This window comes from Salmo trutta, chromosome 33 (genome assembly GCF_901001165.1).
Source record: "Salmo trutta chromosome 33, fSalTru1.1, whole genome shotgun sequence".
In the NCBI taxonomy this organism is placed as follows: Eukaryota; Metazoa; Chordata; class Actinopteri; order Salmoniformes; family Salmonidae; genus Salmo; species Salmo trutta.
Window position 1 is genome coordinate 1,865,581 of NC_042989.1, and position 20,188 is coordinate 1,885,768.

General features: G+C 42.9%; 1 protein-coding gene across 13 annotated transcripts in view; it reads left to right on the forward strand.

The window, feature by feature from the left end:
* nrxn3a (neurexin 3a) overlaps window positions 1-20,188 on the forward strand; it is a 437,173-nt gene that overhangs the window by 17,150 nt on the left and 399,835 nt on the right. For 7 of the 13 annotated variants that reach the window (XM_029729385.1, XM_029729382.1, XM_029729383.1 and 4 more), the window contains exons 3-5: window positions 6,932-6,952; window positions 7,363-7,392; window positions 7,913-7,924. In XM_029729385.1, coding sequence (XP_029585245.1) covers window positions 6,932-6,952; window positions 7,363-7,392; window positions 7,913-7,924 — 63 coding nt within the window. Of the gene's footprint in view, window positions 1-6,931; window positions 6,953-7,362; window positions 7,393-7,912; window positions 7,979-20,188 lie in introns of all 13 variants that reach the window. The other 6 variants (XM_029729379.1, XM_029729374.1, XM_029729375.1 and 3 more) reach the window with 1 other exon arrangement.

Sequence of the window (20,188 nt, forward strand, 5' to 3'; positions counted from 1 at the left end):
ATGTCAGTTCATTTGCTGTTTCTTTCTGCTGAAATAAAATATACATTTTGATCTATTTTAAACTAAATTGGAATTGAATCTGGCCTCTTACAACAATCCTGATATTGCAGCTATAGGAACTCTTCAGGATTTTTTGGGGGTGTGTAATTAGAAAACAATTAACAACTCCAGCCTTTTCCCTTTCCTTTACATTCCTGTGAGAAAATCTAAAGTATAAAAAGTATAAAATACTGTTTCTAATATTCTCTTATTTCTTTGCCTGTCACTTTAGTAGGCTAGGTTTACAGAGCATAACGGCAGTGAATCTGGAATGTAAAGATTACGTTGTTTTTATGTCAGGACATGTTTTTAAAAGGGAGTGGCCTCTTTTTCCTCTGTCTTGTCTTGATGAGTGTTAAGCTGCTTTGGTTGAATTGAAGCTATTCAGTCGACTGGGTGAGGAAGTATGACAGCGTGTGTGACAGCGTGTGTGACAGCGTGTGTGTGTGTCAAGCCCTGGCGACTGGTTCTCTCTCACTGTGGACACATCCTCACCAAAGGGAGCAAGAAAAGAAAATGGCTGACCTATATGTTATCGACAATGTTTAAAACCCTAGGAGCATGTCTGAGTGTTGCGTCTCTATCAGAAAGACCCATAGAGCTATCGCTAGCTAGAGACGCTATAGACCCACTCTGATAGGGGGCTTAGTCAGTGGTTGGACATGTGTTTGTGTGCGTGTGTGTGTGTATGTCGACCAGCCCTGTGTTGTGCCGGGCAGTGAACAAGGAGTTCAGACAATCCTAAAATAAATAACGCTGTTTACTGGGGTCGAGCTGTATTTATGTGGACGTCACGCCAATGTACTGCCGCTTTAAATATACAGCCGCTAGATCGTAAAAATACAAAATCTACAATCAGACAAACATAAATACAGTCTACACACACACTCACCCACTTTCTTACACTTAACAGCTTTGCGGTAGACCTACAAAGACACGCTGCTTTCACAATAAAATAAGTACATGTTATATGGTTGTAATAAACGACTAGTAAGCTAGTAAAACTTGTCGCTAAAACCAAAGATTTGTACACAGTAGGCCTATTTCCTCAAATGAAAAAAAGGAGCTAACATGTGGACAGACCTGCTGTGTGTGATGTACTGTACACACAGCCTGGTGACTGCCGTAGGCACGGCAACAGACACCTGACACTTCCCCAGGCGGGGCAGATGGCTCAAATGACCATTACCATGGCCGCAGCGTATGTTCCGCTCTGCAACGGCCGTACTGTACTGTACTCTGTCTGCCTGTAACATGATTTGCTGAAGCACCTAGACTACGCTAGTACAGTAATCTGGGATTATCATCCTAGTAATAATAATAATAAGAGTTTGGCAACACCAACACTCAACCTGTCATCTAATTTGGATGGTGTTGTGTGTGTGTGGGATGGTATATTTGTGTTTGTGTGTGTTTGCCAGCTGTTTACTGCTTAGTTTGTTCCTAATTTGAACAAAATTCAGGCAATAATCAGATAGTGGCAGAGTTTTGCATCTTTCTGAAATAATAAATACTATACTGTATGAAGGATGGCTCTCAGCCATCCCTTTAAGTTTTCTACTGTAGGCCTTCCCTTTAAGAATCCTACTGTATGAAAAATAGCCACTCACCTCAGTTCACCTCAGGTATTGACTTTTCCAGTGGAGGGGAATTATGAGGCTGTTTATTTAATTTGAAGAGTGATAAATAAATAGATACACGTTTGTTAAAGCCCTGCTGAACTGCAGTAGTAAGAACATCAATCTGTTTTCAGATGTTTGGCTTTCCTACAAGGCATTTGTTTAAAGGTAGCGGCTTATGTTAAAGTAACTGCTACATTATTGTTCAATGAATAATGAAAAGTAAACAGACATTTTGTAGTATACAGGGCTATACCAACCTGTTCACTAGACAGATGTGTGTGTGTGTGTGTATGCATATACATTGTGTGTGTGTTCACTGGTGAAAAAAAACAAAGCAATACAGTGTAAATAATCTGTCAGCGTAAAAGTAGGTCAGATAAAAAAAAAACTGAAGAAAAGCTAAATGAAGAGGGAGACACACACACACACACAGACCACATTATCACACCGTCCACATACCCTTCTTCTTACTAATCTGGCTAATTCCTCAATTCCCCCGTGTCCTCTCTTGGGACTGAGCCATTTAAATGCCACTGCCAGGAGGTCACATTGTGGGCTTCAACTCTCTATTGATACGAGACAATACTAGAGGACCCCATCTGAAGAGGAGATTTAAAGGAGATTACATTGAACATGCACACACGCACAAATACAAATGCACACACACACACACACACACACGCACACCGTTTGAACAGCTTGTCTTATGTTCAGGCAGATGGAATTTGCTCGGTGACTAAATTAATACCTAATACATATCTAATAACTGTCCGGTAGAATCGCTTGAATTTAACTTTTACATCTCTAATACATATCTAATAACTGGCTAGTGAAATCGTTTAAATGAATGTTTAATAGATCTCTGATTGCTGCCCACTGAAAGCCTTTAATGGCGACCAACTCAATTAGACTGGTGTTCATTTCCTTCCCTAATCACTGCCTGTGGTCGGGCTAATCAGCAGACTTACACTGGGGCACATTGGTGGGAAAGAACCAATCTTAATAGTTTTCTAAGTATTATATTTTTAAGGTTTCAATTAGGAAACAATGGAAAAAGATACGTCAGCGATGGCAAAAGTACATAAACAGTCCCTTCGTTTCTATTTTGCCCTCGACATGCTAAAGTGAAACCAAGTTCCTGCTGCTGTTGTCTCTGCTCATACCCCAGCTCTGTTTATTGGTCCTGGATTGTTTCGGCACTGGCCTGGTATTGAAAGCCCCAGGATTTAGTGAAGAGTCTGGATTTGGTGCCAGGGTACCAACCCATGCCCAACCCAATGCCCAAGCTTTAAAACCCTACCTGGGTGAAGGTTCTCTGGGCCCATAAGTAGGGATTTTAAAAAACAATATGACAATAATCTTTAAATAATTTAAAACAAGGGCCATGAGCGTTTTAGTTTGAATTGATTCGGTACGATTCGGTTTGATTAGAGAACAAATTGATGCGATTCGGTTTGATGCGATACGATTCGATGCACGAAATTTTGTTGCTTAAACACATTGATTTTCAATTCTAAATTAAAATCTGCTGCTGATGGAGCTCCTGAGCTGGGCCTCTCTGAGCTTGGGCCTCTCTGAGCTGGGCCTCTCTGAGCTGGTCCTCTCTGAGCTGGGCCTCTCTGAGCTGGGCCTTTCTGAGCTGACGTGTGTGTGTGTGTGTGTAAATTATAGACGTCTATGGTGTTGTAAGTTTTTACGGACTGATCTTCTCTTCTCCTCTCGCTTCGGCCATGCAGTGCGCCTTGCAAAAGTGATTGCTTTCCTCGTTATGAAATGATCAACTTAACCATATACACTGTGTCACGCCTGCTCCCGCTCCACCTCTCTGGCGCTCGAGGGCGCCAGGCGGCCCATCATTACGCACACCTGTCACCATCGTTACGCGCATCAGCGCTTCATTGGACTCACCTGGACTCCATCACTTATTGATTGCCTCCCCTATATCTGTCCATTCCTCAGTTTCATCCCCGTGTCAGCATTAATGTTGTTTTGTTTCCCTTGTCCAGACGCTGTCCTTGTTTTGTTTCATGTCGGTTATTTATTAAATATTCACTCCCTATACTTGCTTCTCGTCTCCCAGCGTCTGTCCCCGCACACTGATTGTTTAAAGCAAAACTATCAAAACTATTGCTAATGGTGAAACTGAACCTAAAGAATATGTATATTGTAAGCCCAGTTCAGCAGGTATAGCCAGATGAAAGTTGTCTCCTGTAGCTTACTTTTATTCCTGTAAAACACCGTGTTCAACAGCGTATAGAGAACAATAACCTAGCAAATTACGTAGGATGTCACTTAACTAATAAAGCGTAATATCATGCAAGCCATTGTAGCATTTGATGTGCAAGATCAGGAGCAGGCCGCCTACCTCGCGTTGGTTACCATGCGAAGCTGAGCTCAGTGCCAGTTTGACTCGGCTACAGATTATTGCCCGGGGTTGTTCTGCATGCAAAATAACTTGTAAATCAATGACTGTCAACACAGTTACATGCAGTTCGACACTGAAGGTGAGGACGCATCAGTTGTCACAAAAGATTAGAGGTATTTTAGGAAGGTATTGTAGAATGTAACATGAGCAAAAACCGGTGATTTGTCAAATGTGAAGCGGTTTTCTGACCAATGCATGCTACATTTGGATAGGTTTTGGATACATTAAACAAACGTCTTTCCTGTCATTTTTTGTCATGCCTACACCGTGGTGCCACACACTACAATATTCTTCAATTGGTCGGGAGGATTCTCAATATGACGCTGTCTCGCGAAATGATGCGGTTAGATTGTTAACGTAGTTAGAACGAGCTGTCTGTGGCGCAAAACAGCCGCAGTCAGATATTTACACTCTTCAGTCAGACATTCACACTTGCCATAGAGAGTAGCCAATACATTTTGAATTGAATAACATGGCTTCAGAGGTCGATTTGACGCTTGCTCGAGAGCCTACACACATTCCGGGTGATGGGTCATCATCTCACTGGCTTCTCTGGTGAGCTCTCATTGGCTATTGCTGATCACCGTTCTCCAACCTTGTCATCGCACATCTCGCACTACAAAAACATTGCAGATTTCGTGTCAATAAAATCAAACATGTTTGAAAATATCCGGACGTCTGGGATGGCTCCAAGACAGGATTTGTAGCCCTCAGATTGCATCTCTGACCCGCTCACATTAAACGAGCATCGGTGACGGCCGTGTTCCCCGAGTAGGCAACGACTTGGGGATTTTGTTTCCGATCTCAAAAACCTGTCTGGGACAGCTAAATCGAGGCCGAAATCGTGTAGCGTACGTACGCCTGGCTTAAGTCAAAGGTTTGTCATGACATGCACAGATGTGTTTAAAAAAAAACGCTCTGAACGTTAAGCCTTCCTCAGTATGAGGTATTCTAAAAGGAAACTCTCTGTTTGGTGGGTTTGTGTTTGCAGTGAGAGAGAACCAAAGGGCTGGAACAAAGAGTATGGACTACTTTTCTAATCGCTTACATCATAAATTCACAACCTGCTTACAGGGAACTGGGGCTTCCACCAGCTTGGATTTATGTCCCAGCTGAGTTTGTGTATGTGTCTTTGTGTGTGTGAGTGTGTTTACCTGTTTGTGTGACTGAAGCTGAATCAATGTTTTTCAGAATGTGTTTTTGGGGATCAAGCGGTGTTCTGGTGATCTGATTCCCTTTTTCGCAGGATAGGACAGATGAGATGATGACAATGATGTTCTCTTACAACAATATATTCACTTCAATGTAATATATTTGACTGTGCTATACTCTCACTATATACAGTGCCTACGGAAAGTATTCAGACCCCTTGACTTTGTCCACATTTTGTTAGGTTACAGCCTTATTCTAAAATGTATTAAATTGTTTTTTTCTTCATCACTCTGCACACAATACCCCATAATGACAAAGCAAAAACAGGATTATAGAACATGTTGCTAATATCTAAAAAATGGTAGCTTCCTTTGGCAGCTACAACAGCCTCGCGTCTTCTTGGGTATGACGCTACAAGCTTAGGTACACCTGTATTTGGGGAGTTTTTCCCATTCCTCTCTGCAGATCCTCTCAAGCTCTGTCAGGTTGGATGGGGAGCGTTGCTCCACAGCTATTTTCAGGTCTCTCCACAGATGTTCGATCACGTGCAAGTCCGGGCTCTGGCTGGGCCGCTCAAGGTCACCCCTGCGTTGTCTTAGCTGTGTGCTTAGGGTCATTGTCCTGTTGGAAGGTGAACCTTCGCACCAGTTTGAGATCCTGAGTGCTCTGGAGCAGGTTTTTGTCAAGGATTTCTCTGTACGTTGCTCCGTTCATATTTGCCTCGATCCTGACTAGTCTCCCAGTCCCTGCCACTGAAAAACATCCCCACAGCATAATGCTGCCACCACCATGCTTCACCGTAAGGATGGTGCCAGGTTTCCTCTAGAAGTGACGCTTGGCATTCAGACCAAAGAGTTCAATCTTGGTTTCAACAGACCAGAGAATCTTGTTTCTCATGGTCTGAGAGTCTTTAGGTGCCTTTTGGCAAACTCCAAGCAGGCTGTCATGTGCCTTTTATTGAGGAGTGCTTTCCATCTGGCCACTCTACCATAAAGGCCTAATTGGTGGAGTGCTGCAGAGATGGTTGTCCTTCTTGAAGGCTCTCCCATTTCCACAGAGGAACTCTAGAGCTCTGTCAGACTGACCATCAGGTTCTTGGTCACCTCCCTGACCAAAGCCCTTCTCCCCCGATTTCTCAGTTTGGCCGGGCGGCCAGCTCAAGGAAGAGTCTTTGTGGTTCCAAACTTCTTCCATTGAAGAATGGTGTAGGCGACTGTGTTCTTGGGAAACTTCAATGCTGCAGAAATGTTTTGGTACCCTTCCCCCAATCGTGTCTCGGAGCTCGACAGACAATTCCTTCGACCTCATGGCTTGGTTTTTGCTCTGACATGCACTGCCAACTGTAGGACCTTATATAGACAGGTGTGTGCCTTTCCAAATCATGTCCAATCAATTTCATTTGCCACAGGTGGACTCCAATCAAGTTGTAGAAACATCTCAAGGATGATCAATGAAAACAGGATGCACCTGTTTAGAATAAGGCTGTAACGTAACGAAGTGTGGAAAAAGTCAAGGGGTCTGAATACTTTCCGATGGCACTGTACATACACAGTGTAGTGTCTGTGTATGGTGTTAGGTTTGCATGATAGGTTCCATGCAAATGCAAAAAGAGTGTTTCTAATTGTGGAACTCGTTCCCTCTCTCTTTTCCTTTTTGTTATTTTGCTTCTTATTTTCTGCCGCGGTGAGTCCAGAGGTCAACAATAATATTCCAGGTAAGTGTACAGAGGAAAACCATCTCATCTTAGAAATAACGCAAAATAAGTTAGGCTCATTGGACACTTGTTATCCATGATAGAAATAAAAACATTAAAAAAAATTTAGGATGGAAACTCTATTTAATTTTTTGGGGGGCAGTCATGTCTTCATAACCAAAATGTTCCTACAAAGATGTCAGCCCTGTTACATAAGCTACTTCTTTAGTTCAACTACTCTAGTCCTACTACGGAAGCTTTCCCTTAGCTGTGGGAAGCTTGTTTGTCTGTGGGGCTGATGCCATGCTTTCTTTTACGGGAAAATATGGGACATCACAATACTGTACCGACAAAGTATTGGAATTTAGGTTCTGAAGTGCTCTCTCTCTCTCTTTTCCTCCTTCTTTCTGTCAATCATTCCTTCCCTCAAGGATTTTCACATATGATGATGGCGGAGCAAGGTATGCCTCTCTTCTTTCTAACCACCATCATTTCCGTGTGGTTGTGTGCTGTGTGGTTGTGTGCTGTGTGGTTCTGTGGTTGTGTGCTGTGTGCATGCTTGTTGGGATGTTTTGAAGATTTTCTCTTCAGATGACAAATGCACTTTTTCCTCTATATGTGATGTTAATAACAGTGTTACAGTAGTACATAAAAAACAGTAGATTAAGTATTTGCAATCTAAGAAATGTGTGTTTTTGCATGCACTGACTAACATAGGCTTACGGTACTGCCTGGTGTGTGTGTGTGTGTATTTGGTGTGTGAAGGACTGAAGTCTGATTATACTACAGTGCCTATGTGCTACTGTGTATTGATATGAATGATATGCATATATTAATATACATATATTAACTTGTGTTCTCCACTCATCAAGCACTCTCCCGTGTCAAACTATTCACTGTTGGTTTTTCTCTCCTCCTCTTCCACTGTGGATACACTACCTTCTCTCTTCTACGACCTCTCTCCTCCTCGCCTCTCCCTAGCTAAAAGCAAAGGTACAGATCAGTCTTTCTCTTACCCTCGCTTTAAGAAACCCTGGGCTAGATTGAGTGAGTGTCATGTAAAATACCGTATGCTCTTTAAAATGTGTTCCTCTGTGTGCAAAAACAAGGGTATTTACGCTTTTGTCTAATTCCTTGATGTGTGTGATAACAGCGGGCTGGAGTGTGAAATAAAACACTTCCCTGGTGTGACGTGTGTTTCTGTGTGTTGTTGTATTGTGTTTACCTCTCTCTGTTTAGCGTTTCCTGCCTAATGGCAGCTCACCAAGTGTGCTTGGATTAGGCAAATTAATTAAATTATCCTTAATTGAAGCAGGAAAACAGAGTGCTCACCGAGTCTAAGTGAGGGAGGGAGTGTGTGGTGCTGTCGTTAGGAATATATCGTAAGTGTACGAAGAGGAAATGGAATTCAGGAATGATCTGCTATAGATGTTTTGAGTACTGGATTATCGACGGAATGAGACTGGGGAGAAAGTCTCTCAGTTTGATGACTATAGGCTGGGAGAGATTTGCAAGGATGTTCAGGAATGATGTTTTCCACTTTCTCCCTCCATTGTCTGCGGTGGAGTCCATGGATTAGGACATGATAATCTGCTTTTCATATCTACAGTACAATGTAATGTCGGACTGACATTTTAATTGTCTCCGTGATGAAATGTCCTTGGGTGAATGATGCAATTACAAGATATGACGTGACGCTGCAATATCTTTCAAATACACTCCTTTTGTGAGATAGACAGGAAAGGGAGCGGAGAGAGAAATACTGTAGGTGAGGGGGAGAGAGAGTGAGATGGAGTGGGGGAAAGATGAATGAGGAGAGAGAGAGACTTTGATAGATGTGGTTGTTTTTAAGTTTGTCACTGGAGTACTGTGTTGACAGACACACACACACACAAAGAGAAGCTCATTAGGGCACATGCTGGCTGACTCTGACCAATGGGCCTTTTGGAAAAATTCTATGAGCACACACCAGTAAGATGTGTATAGCCTGAAAAAGGTTTTGTCGTTTTCAAACCACCGCTAATGCTGACTCTGCTTACCACAGTGACTGCTTTACAGTGAGAGACTGATGATGTAGAGAAACGTGAAGAGTTAGCTGCCTCCTCTGCTCTGACCGACTTTACTGTAATACCGCAGAGATCCCTGGACATTAAGAAGGGATACAATTAGCATGAAAGCAGAGAAATGCCCAGCTGTCACATTATCAGTTAAAAGGCAAAGTCACAGTCTTTAGTAAGGGAAACCAGACTGTAAAGCCAGTTTGGTAGAAGGCCGGGTGTGTTAGTGCTGGGTCAGAACCAAAGCCTGCACACACAGCGGCCCTCTAGGTGTAGGACAAGGATTGGCCGAACTACAGGGAGATTGTGTGTTCCTACCTTACCTAAAATGAAATACAGAGCAATACTCTTCTTTCCCCATTCCAAGCCCAAAATGTAACCCAGACAGCTATACTGTAAACCCCTGTGTTGTATCAATATCCTCCTCTAGTGCTGAACTGGTTCCCTCTCTCCTTCCCTGCTCCTCCTGTCTGTCTCACTTCCTGCTTCCTGTGTTTAATCCCTCCGGGAGACGGCAGACATTATTTCCCATCAGCCCCCCTGTCGGCTCCTGTTAAGCAGACAGGACCTCCATTACGGCTTTATTTGCATCCAGTTGCAGCTGCGGAGACAAGAAGACAGAGGGACTCACAGAGGAAGATGGAGAGGGGGGGAGGGGATAATAGAAGAGTGTGTAGCCGTCGTGTGGAGTCACGCATATTGCCTTGCTCTCTCTGTCTCATTGTTTCTTTATTCTCCTTTCGGTCTCTTTCCCTCCTCTCTCCTCCTTTCCAGCTCTCTCTCCCTCTCCCCTCTCCTGGAAGTGTTTCCCAACACTAGTAGGCTTTGATGTGATGGGATTCATGGTGGTAATTCTCTAGAAGTCACTGTGGGCTAGCCGTTCTAACACTGCGGAGGGCAGGTAGTGCTTACATTCAGCTGGTTTCACGTAGAGGTTACACTTCTACCCTCCTCTCGATGGCATGCTATAGCTACTGTATGTCATACGTACCGTTACACACTGTGGGACTTTTCCTGTGTGCCTCAGTTATTAAGAGCATGACATTAGCATTGACAGGGTCGTGGGTTCGATTGCCACTTAGGCCAACAATGCAAAAATGAATGCGCTCACTGTTGCAATGGATAATAGATAAAAGCAATACCTTAGTCTATAGTATGATAAAGACTGTGCTAGTACTTATGGTCTGTATTTGGCCAAAGCAGAGGTTTTGTTTTGGCCCAGACCTCTCCATCTCTCCATATCATATTAAGCTTATAAACTTAGCTTTTGTCTTCAAAGCAAAAATATCATATTTATCCTGTGAAGCCTCAAACAGCAGAGCTGTTTTTTTTTTTAGGAAAGGGGTCCAGCGAGTGCATGTGATATTCTACCAGGTCTCACGTCAGAATTAGACGTTCATCCATGTTTCTCAAACGTCAAATTTAGAAGTTGTTTCAAAAGTCAGATTTCAAAGTTAACTCCTAATTTCTAAGGTTAGGCATTAACTCTGAATGGTTAAGGTAAGGGTTAAGGTTTGGGATTGGCTTCAAACAAAAATGTCCAAAACAACTTTCTATCACTGGATTCAAACTTGCAACCTTTGGAGTCGGAGGCAGTTGCTTACGCCCATCCGCCATCCCTGTCCCAAAAAACTTTAGTAAAACCAAAAACCTACTTGAAGGTAACAGCGCTCACTGTTTCCTCTAGTGGCCGGTTTCCACGTCACCTCCCGATGTCCTCAGACATGGATGGACGTTGAATAGTGACCTGCCTGGTGATATTATAGCTCATTGGTTTCCAAATGATGGTGTCTTGCCTTAGACAACCCTTAATTAGCCTTTTCATTCGTGATATAGCCCATGTTCTCATTCCCTATCGCTTACTTAACCAAATCAATGTATAATTGACGGTTTCATTCTCTATCGTTGACATGTTTGTAACAGTTGTTAAGGTGATGTAAAGGCAATATTTCGGCGCTGTGAAAACGGTGTTAACTCAATGATATCAGTGGTGTCATTGAGTAATGGTGGACAGTTGTCTTTTCTATGGGTGACTGACTGATGCTGTAATGCAGCCATGAGAGGGAGAGAGATTGCAGACACCTGCTGGAGAGAGAGTGGGAGACAGAGAGAGAGAGACAGAGACACACACAGAGTGAGGGTAGTAGAGAGACCCCAGAACAGTTTGGATTTCAAATGGTACACCCCTGAACTTCTCTCCCTTTCTGCTTTGCGCCTCCTACACACACACACACACACACACACACACACACACACACACCCACACACACACACACACACTGAGGCTTAGCTCGGTTGCCATGCCTCATGCTGGCAGCGGGCATATGCCGACAAACAGCCACAAAAACACAAGCGGGTTTAGAGGGGACACAGAGAATTGCAGGGACAGCCATTTACGCTCCTCTCTTTCCATGGCTCCAATTTTTCTTGTGTGTGTGTGTAGAAGTGTGTGTGTGTAGTTTGTGGGGTGAGGGGAGGAGATAGATGGATCATCTCAGGGGACATAGATGAACTCACTAGCTGGATAATGAATTGCAGAAAAATTATGCAAATAGTATGCTAATTATCTAATCAGGTTTGATTGCATTAAGGAGGTGTCTACTCTTGCTAACCTTGAGGAGACATTGATAATCAAATGCTGATCAGCGCTGGGACTGAGACTCTCTCCTCTCTCTCTCTCTCTCTCTCTCTCACACACACACACACACACACACACACACACACACACACACACACACACACACACACACACACACACACACACACACTCGACTAAAAGGGAGAAAAAACAGAAGAGTTAGTGATGTGCAAGGGTTAGTAAGTGTGTGTCAGCATGTGTGTGTGTGTATGTGTGAATGCGTGTGTGTTAGGGGGGTTCTCAGGTCTTAGTAAAACAGGTGTGTGAGTATTACAGTGTCGTAGGCCAGTGGAGTATTTGTCAAGGAGTGCTCTATGTTTGATCTGGACATACAGACTGGACCCAGGGGAAGGGAAAAGGTCAATCATCTCATATTGACTCCTTTAATATAAGCTGGACTTATTTCTCAGGGACATTACATGGGATTCTTTCCTTGATTCAGGGAGAGGAAGCTTTAACTTGTCACTCAGAACATAGTTTTGGGGATTACATGTTCCTTTCCCACCTTCCTCCTTTGCTAACTCTTTGATTCTTCAAATATTTGAATCTTGCCACAGAGCGTTTGTCAGCTGTTCCTTTGCCCCTGTCTGGTGCAGTGTGCGTGTGTGTGTGTGTGTCTGTGTGTGTGTTGTCCCTCTGGAGGTTGTTTGATGCTGCTCTGCTGGTGTGTGTGACAGGAGGGTGAAAAGCAACGTGTGTGTGAGACACTGATAATGAAATGGTTATCTCGGCGTTTGGACGGTAGGTAATTCCATTTGCTCCCATAATCCCTCAGTAGCTGTCTCTCTGTCAGCCGACCGACAGGCAGACAAGACACACCCCCTGGGCGGTGGTGGCCTCAGACTAGTGTGTGTGTGTGTGTGTGTGTGTGTGTGTGTGAGCCACCCTGCACCTCTTGGCCTCACTTTATACATTTGTTGATTTCTTCATTGATGAACTGAATCAATAAAAAATCCCCCCAGGGTGTATTGATTTTCCTGCACCATTTTGCCGATCTTTATATCCTAAAGCACAGAAAATGAAATCTAATTTAGAGGGGCGATCTGCAATTGCTACATCTTTGTTTAGACTTTTAAATGAATGATATATACAGCATATTTACATTTTACATATACCCATTGATTATTGTAGAATGTAACTTATAGAGATGCCTCATGAGCTTACTGTCGTACCAAATCAGAACCAAAAAGTTGTGCTGAGCGATTAACCGAAATGTCGGTTATTTTTCGGTTTTTAAACAACTAGTTGACCGACATCGGTTCAATTATTTGAATTCCATTTCATTCGTTTTTTTCTGTGAGCTCAATGCGCACATTGCGCTGCAGTTTCTCTAAAGATAAATCAGATCATGCCGAACTGTGCGATGTAATAGGGAGTTGTAGTTTCCAACAGGCCAATGTTCTACATAGTTTAGCGCAGAAAATGTGATCATTAACTACAATGACCATAATCCATTGTGCGACTACGTATCCGGTCTGTGTTTCGATTACGACTGCTAAGTAAGAGACCAGAAAAATGCGCGATATACATAGAGTTCAGTTGCTTCGCAAGGTATTTTTAACTGAATATACATAATGTAAGTGATTGATAGATAGTTGGTAGTCAGCACTCCTAAATGTATGCCTTATTTACTTTGAATAACTACTAAAATAGTGATTTTGCCAGACAGCATAGGCAGTAGCTCTGTAGAGATGAGATGATGACTTGAAATGAAATGAAAGTCATCAAATAAAACAAACGTAATATACACAACAACTGAAATATTTTAGCAAAGTAAAGTAATGTGAATAAATTCTAGGCCTAGTAGTAGGCCTAATGGGCAGTCACTTCCATCATGGGACTTGTATTCATTGTTTAAGTCTGTGTTGTTACAGTATTCAACCCACATGATGCATAGTTCATGTAATGTCCAAAAAAAAGTAGCGAAACGAAATTGAAAATGTAGATTTAAAAAAAAAATAATCGAACCGAAACCGAACCTACCTCAAAAAGCACGGATCACTCAGCATTACCAAAAATATAAGCTTGTTTTACTCCACTGTTTGTAAACAATGTAATTGTAAACAAACACTCAAGAGCCTCAAAAAAATTATGAAAACTATCATTTTTATATCATGGATGGTCAGTCCACATCTATAGCTACAGTGCCTTCAGAAAGTATTCACATCCCTTCAATTTTTCCACATTTTGTTGTGTTACATACAGTATGTGGCAAAGAAAGAAACTTTATGTCCTGATAATAAACTGTTATGTTTGAGGGCAAATCCAACACAACACATCGTCATATTTTCAAGCATGGTGGCGGTTGCGTCATGTTATTGGTATCGGCAAGAACTAGGGAGTTTTTTTTTATATTAAAAGAAACAGAATAGAGCTAAGCACGGGCAAAAATCTAGAGGTTCCGTCAAATCCACCTTTCAGCAGGACAGTGACCTAAAACACAAGGCCAAATATACACTGGAGTTGCTTACCAAGACGACATTGAATGTTCCCGAGTGGCCTAGTTACAGTTTTGACTTAAATATGCTTGAAACTCTATGGCAACACTTGAAAATGGCTGTCCGGATATGACCAACAACCAACTTGACAGAATTTTTAAATGAATAATGTGCAAATATTTTACAATCCGGGTATGCAAAGCTCTTACAGACTTATCCAGAAAGACTCACAGCTGTAATCACTGCCAAAGGTGATTCTAACATGTATTCACTCAGCGGTGTGAATACTAATGTAATCAAGATATTTAAGTGTTTTATTTTTCCTTATTTTTTTGGTGGAAATGTTTGAATTTTTCTTCCACTTTGACATTACAGAGTATTTTGTGAAGATAATTATATCAACTTTTAATCCCATCTTTTAACACAACAAAATGTGCAAAAAAGTCAAGGGGTGTGAACACTTTCTGAAGACATGTTTGTCTATGCATTTTGAGAGTGTTTACGGTTCTCCAGCCCCATCCCTCAGCTGTTCACCAAAACAGGGTCATGGTGACCGCTTTTTGTATTGTTGGAACTGCAGATTGCCGCTTTAAAGTTGATCTGATGTTGGACAAATCTCAGAGAACATACACAAAGAAAAAAAAGTAACACAACGAGACTGATTGAATCAGGAAGTCCACCCGCTGCTTAGGTCACACACTTCATTCAATTCACCTGTCATCAAGTGCTGTTTTGCTGTTGTCACGTTGATGGTGGGGTTTTCTTTTCAGACTCCATACAAAGTGGAAGTGGCACATTATTCATAAACAATGGAATTGTATTCCGTAGGGGCTTGGGAGCTGTTGCTTTGTTTTAGGTAGCTTGTGTGTGTTTCTGGTATGTTTCTGTGCGTGTGGGCATGTGTGCGTGCGTGTGCAGGTGTATGTGTTGGTCTGTTGAGCAGTATGAGGAGATGGTGTGGTAACGGTTGTATGCTAATGAGACAGGAGTATATTATGAGTAGTTTGGCCTGAGGATGTTTACTTAGATCACTTACACCTCTGATGGCCTTTTAAAGTTCTCTACAACTCAACCCCTCTGGGCTGTATGGCTTCTAATCCACACACGTAAACAGCACGTGTGTGTGTGTATCTGTGTGTGTCTGTGTGAGTGCGTGCGTGTGTGTGCAGATGTGCAGATATTTCCACCTTGACTTTATACCTAAAAGTGTGTGCACGTTATACCTAAATGTGTGTGTGCATGAGGGCTGTTGTGATGGTGTGTGTGTGTCCCCGTGCGTGTGTGTTGTGCTAGTCGTGCTGGAGCAGTGCTAGGGCCAGGTGGCAGTAGGGAATACTCTGATGGATCCTCATTACACTGGTCAGAGATCAGACAGCAGTGTATATGTGTTTGTGTGTGTGACAGCAGTGCTAGCTCCATCTCTATAGCCATTGTCTACCTCTGCCATGCATGGATGGAGCCTAGTTAGCCTCTCTAATGAGCATTGGTTCCCCCTGAGCATCTTTTTGATCATTGTCCTAGGCACAGATCTAGGATCAGTTTACTCTCTGCTAGTCCTTACCTTATTCATTAGGAGGAAAACTGACCTAAGATCAGCATCTAATAAGTATTGATTCCCTTTGAACATCTCTCTGATCAGCACTATGTTCACACAGGGCCTGGGCAGTGGTAGTGCACGATGGGTAATGTCGTTTCCAGGCCTAGAGGTACACGATCAAATATTATGAAGGGCAATGGGAAGACTTCAGAGATGCATGCAGTTGAACTGCTTAGTCAGATTTGCATGAAGTGGCATTGCCAAACGTGATCATGCTCCATTGAAAAGTATTGTTATAATTGATATATCAAAGGCGGAAGTAGATGTTTTTAAAGGGGCATGAAGCTCATGAGCTTTTCTGAATCACTGGCTCTCATTAACATGCACTTCCTGGACTATATATCGTGTGTGTGTGTGTGTGTGTGTGTGTCTCAGTGTGTGAGAGTGAGTGAAGGCTTGCTCTTATGCGTAATCGATACTCCTCAACCTGCACATGGCTGCCATCATGGTAACTTGGATCCTGGTTTGCGATGGCAGGATCATTGGCATGATGCTGTATGTGTGTTTGTGTGTGTTTTAGAGAATGATCGATATGGGTTTTTTAGGGCCGATGCCAGTACCGATTGTCTGGTGTTCAAGAAGGCCGATGGCTGATGTTTTATGCCCACATTCAGTCATTCAATTTCAATTTGAAATGTTTGATGACAAATTTTCCCAGAGACAGCCACGTATGCATTAATGAATCCATTTTAAAATCATACTGCAATTTGTCGTTGTTTTTACCAATCTAACTACATAACAGCATAACGGTAATGATTTTATTCGAATGGTGGTAACTCTTGATAAACTCTGTAAATCAAGATGGCATAGGCCTCCTCACAATACAATTGAATGCATATTCAATAGGAGAGTGTCCATGCATTGAGTTATTGAGGTTGTTTCAACTGATTTCAATGGAGTCTATGGGGCTACAGATGACAAACAATCCATTTCCCTTCCATTTGGGACTTATATTAGCCTACTGATCAACAACATTTGGAGCCTATTCTTTTCTTTCATAAAAGCGTGCGTTGTATCTTTAAGAAACAGCCAGCCCCTCCTGATACCGAGTGCAAGTGACATGTTCCTACTGTTATACTTCCGTGTTCATACCCTGGTCTGTTGAATGGGCTTCATGAACGCAGTCATATAAGATATACTGTATATACAATTATGTTTGTGTTTGTGGATAAATTTACCTCTGCCAGATGCCTTTTATGACATTTTTGCCCTGAAGACCACTGTGCTACTTGCCGCGTCACTTGCATGGCGTATTCACACATTGAATGATGCAGCTCGGCAGGGAAAGACAAGTCACAATCAGCTTTGAATTCAGCATATATCGCATTATGGTTGGCATATTATTACAAATAAATGAATAGGGTAGTGAACAGATGTTAGCTTCAGCTGTAAGCATGCTAGCTCGCAAAGTTAGCTTTAGCTCTAAGCTAACTACTGGTAGCTAGCTAGCTAGCAAGCTACCGGCATCTTTTTACTTAATAAAGTGTACTCTTGGACATTGTTTTGCTTAACAGTGAAGTAATTAATAGTTTCAAAATAGCCATGTCGCATTTTCAAGTGTGTGAAATGATATACAGCATGAGTTGTGAGCTACCAAGCGATGGAACTCAGAGGTTCCTCAGGACACGCTAGCTAACCATGAGTGAGTAGCGCAGGCTGTAGCTTGCAGCACAACAAAAGGCAAGGTGTGCTCGTGCTATAAAGACACTGATTATTGGTAATTCTCTAGCGTGTGCGCGTGCGTGAGTGTGTGTGTGTGTGTGTCAGTGGAGGCTGCTGAGGGGAGGACGGCTCACAATAATAGCTGGAATGGAGTCAATGAAATGGTATCAAACACATTAAAGATGTGGTTTCCATGTGGTTGATACCAGTCCATTGACTCCATTCCAGCCATTATTACGTCCTCCCCTCAGCAGCCTCTAGTGGTGCGTGTGTGTGTGTGTGTGTGTGTGTGTGTGTGCGCGCGCGCGTGCGTGTGTTAAGCACAGTGCTGAACTTGGGTTGGCTGTTGTTTATTCTGACCTCAAATTCAATTACACATGTTTATATGGGGCAGCTGTTTCTCTAACTGGTATAATATCAGCTATCATCCTGTAGAAATACGGGTCTGTAGAATACCTTATCATCTACCTCTCCTCGCCCCTCCCCTCCCCTCCCCTGCTCTCCTCCTGTCTCCCTCTCTCCTGTCTCTCTCGTGGTGCCCCAGTGTTGCTCTCCTGTCTGCAGAGTGCATGTAGGACAGAAATGTAATAATGTGTGTGGTGTTAAAAATGCATGAGCTCCGCTCCGCACTGTGCAGGTAGAAGAAGATACACGGCAAGAATACACTCACTACTGTTCAGAGAGAGAGTGTGTGTGTATATTTGTGAAATGGGGAGAGAGCTAGAGAGAGAAAGCGAGAGTGTGTGAGAGTGAGTGTGTCAACGTGCTGTGTGTGTGTTAGCGTGTGTGTCAGCATATGTGAGCTCACTAAGACAACGAACCCCTGCTATGACAGTCTAATCCTGACATATTCAGACACTTTCAGAGCAGTAAGAGGGCACAGTGATATACACAGCTGAACCCTACCTGTTATTGAGAGAGAGATGAAGAGAGAGAGGGAAAAAAAGAAAGGAGAGGAGAGAGGGGAGGAAGATAGTTTAGGGATGAGAGATAAAGGCCAGAGGTTAAATGAAGGGTACATCCTTACCCTACCCTGAGGTACTGAAGGGTATTGGGTTCAAGGTGTCAGTTTCCTGCCAGGAAAGGGTAGAGGTGAGCCTTTCTGGTGGCCCTAGCAACCCGACCCGGTAACGTGACGCCGAACCACCGGTGAAAAGCTAGAGTTGGTTGACCTTTCGCCAACCGTCATTACAGCCTGATCAGATATGGGTCCAAGTAAAGGAGATTGAAAATCATTTCATTGAGAACATGTTTATTTTGTGGGAGAAAAACAAAAGATGGCTTTTTGTTTAGTCCAGTCCACCAGAAGCTTTTCTCACAGCGTTTATGTGGGAATGTGTGTCTGCGCGTATTTGTGTCATTCAGACAGTGACAGAGGGCAGGCCACACCATAATTTATGAAATGTAATGTCTGCGAGCATTTGTGTGTTTTTTTGTCGTTCTACCAATTGACTTCCTTTCTTAGGTGCCCAGAACATGAGTCATCCATTTTAGTTGTATTTTAATTTTGGCCAATATTTTCCCAACTTGGCAACGTCAGTCAGACAGTGGTAGAGGGCAGGCCACACCATAATTGATGTAATGTGCACATCTGTTGTATCTGTTCCACCCAGACAGACCAGACACTCCAGAGGCCCCATACTGCATAGTGAGTACTGATGTTCCTATAGGGCTCCATAGCAATTTAATAATGGCAGTTGATTTGGCACTGATGACCTAAGAGAGACCACACAAGTGAACAATGATGACGGCATCTTTCCAAAATGTTCTGGTGGTAAGAAAATACAATACGATTTTGAAAAGGCTCTTTTAGATATCTGTGCTTCACCAGGCTATCATTGTCCACATGAATAGTGTCCTGACTTGCCAATGTTGGTATATGTCTCAAAAAGGTACCTTGATCCCAGATCTGTTCGTGCTTTCTTGCCATGACGATGGTGGTTGGTCATGCAGCACAAACAGATCTGAGGCACCTAGCCATTCTAAAGTCCACTCGCTCAACTGCTAGTTGTGGTCCCGTGTGGCTCAGTTTGTAGAGCATGGTGTTTGCAACACCAGGGTTGTAGGTTTGATTCCCACGGCGGACCAGTACAGAAAAAAAAATGTATGAAATGTATTCACTACTGTGAGTCGCTCTAGATAAGAGCGTCTGCTAAATGACTAAAAATTTAAATGTATGCTAAATTAAAATGCTCATCCATTGATCTGTATGGGGCTGGTTGTGAGTGCATATGCTCTAATAAATGAAGTCTAGGCTGAGAATCAATCCACCATGGATCAGTTTCTCTCCTAAGAAGTCCAGAAGAAAACTGGCCCACTTTTTTCCTCAATCATACGTTCCCTACAGATTGAGACCCAGCCAGCCGGATTCCTGCAACCCGATTGCTTTCTAAAGCTCAATTAATGCCGTCGGTAATAGGGACAAATCAATGCATTTGCGAGAACCTTGGCTGGCCTGATTTTTCTCCCACTGGTGCATTGGCTGGCTGACTGGCACACCAATCAAGTCACTCCCTTCCTTTCCCTGTTAAAATACATTGTGTCGCCGGGCGGGTTTTTCCCAATCCCGTTTTTGGAATCAGAGACTTCAAAGAAGGCAGTCATGTTCTTTCATGTGTGCAGGCATCTTGGATTAGAGCGCAGCCTTTCGTTTGTACCAGTGGATCTGGATGTGGCTTCGCTCTGTAGGAAAGAAGGAAGAGAGGAATAATATTCTGATGACTGAATATTCATGGTTTCATGGTGTTGGCTTTCTTGTTACCTGTATGATGGCAAGGTGAGCTGGTGGATTAAAAATATGGGCGAAGCTATCGATGACACCACCCCATTGTTTCCTATGAGAATGCTCAGTGGCATATTTAATGA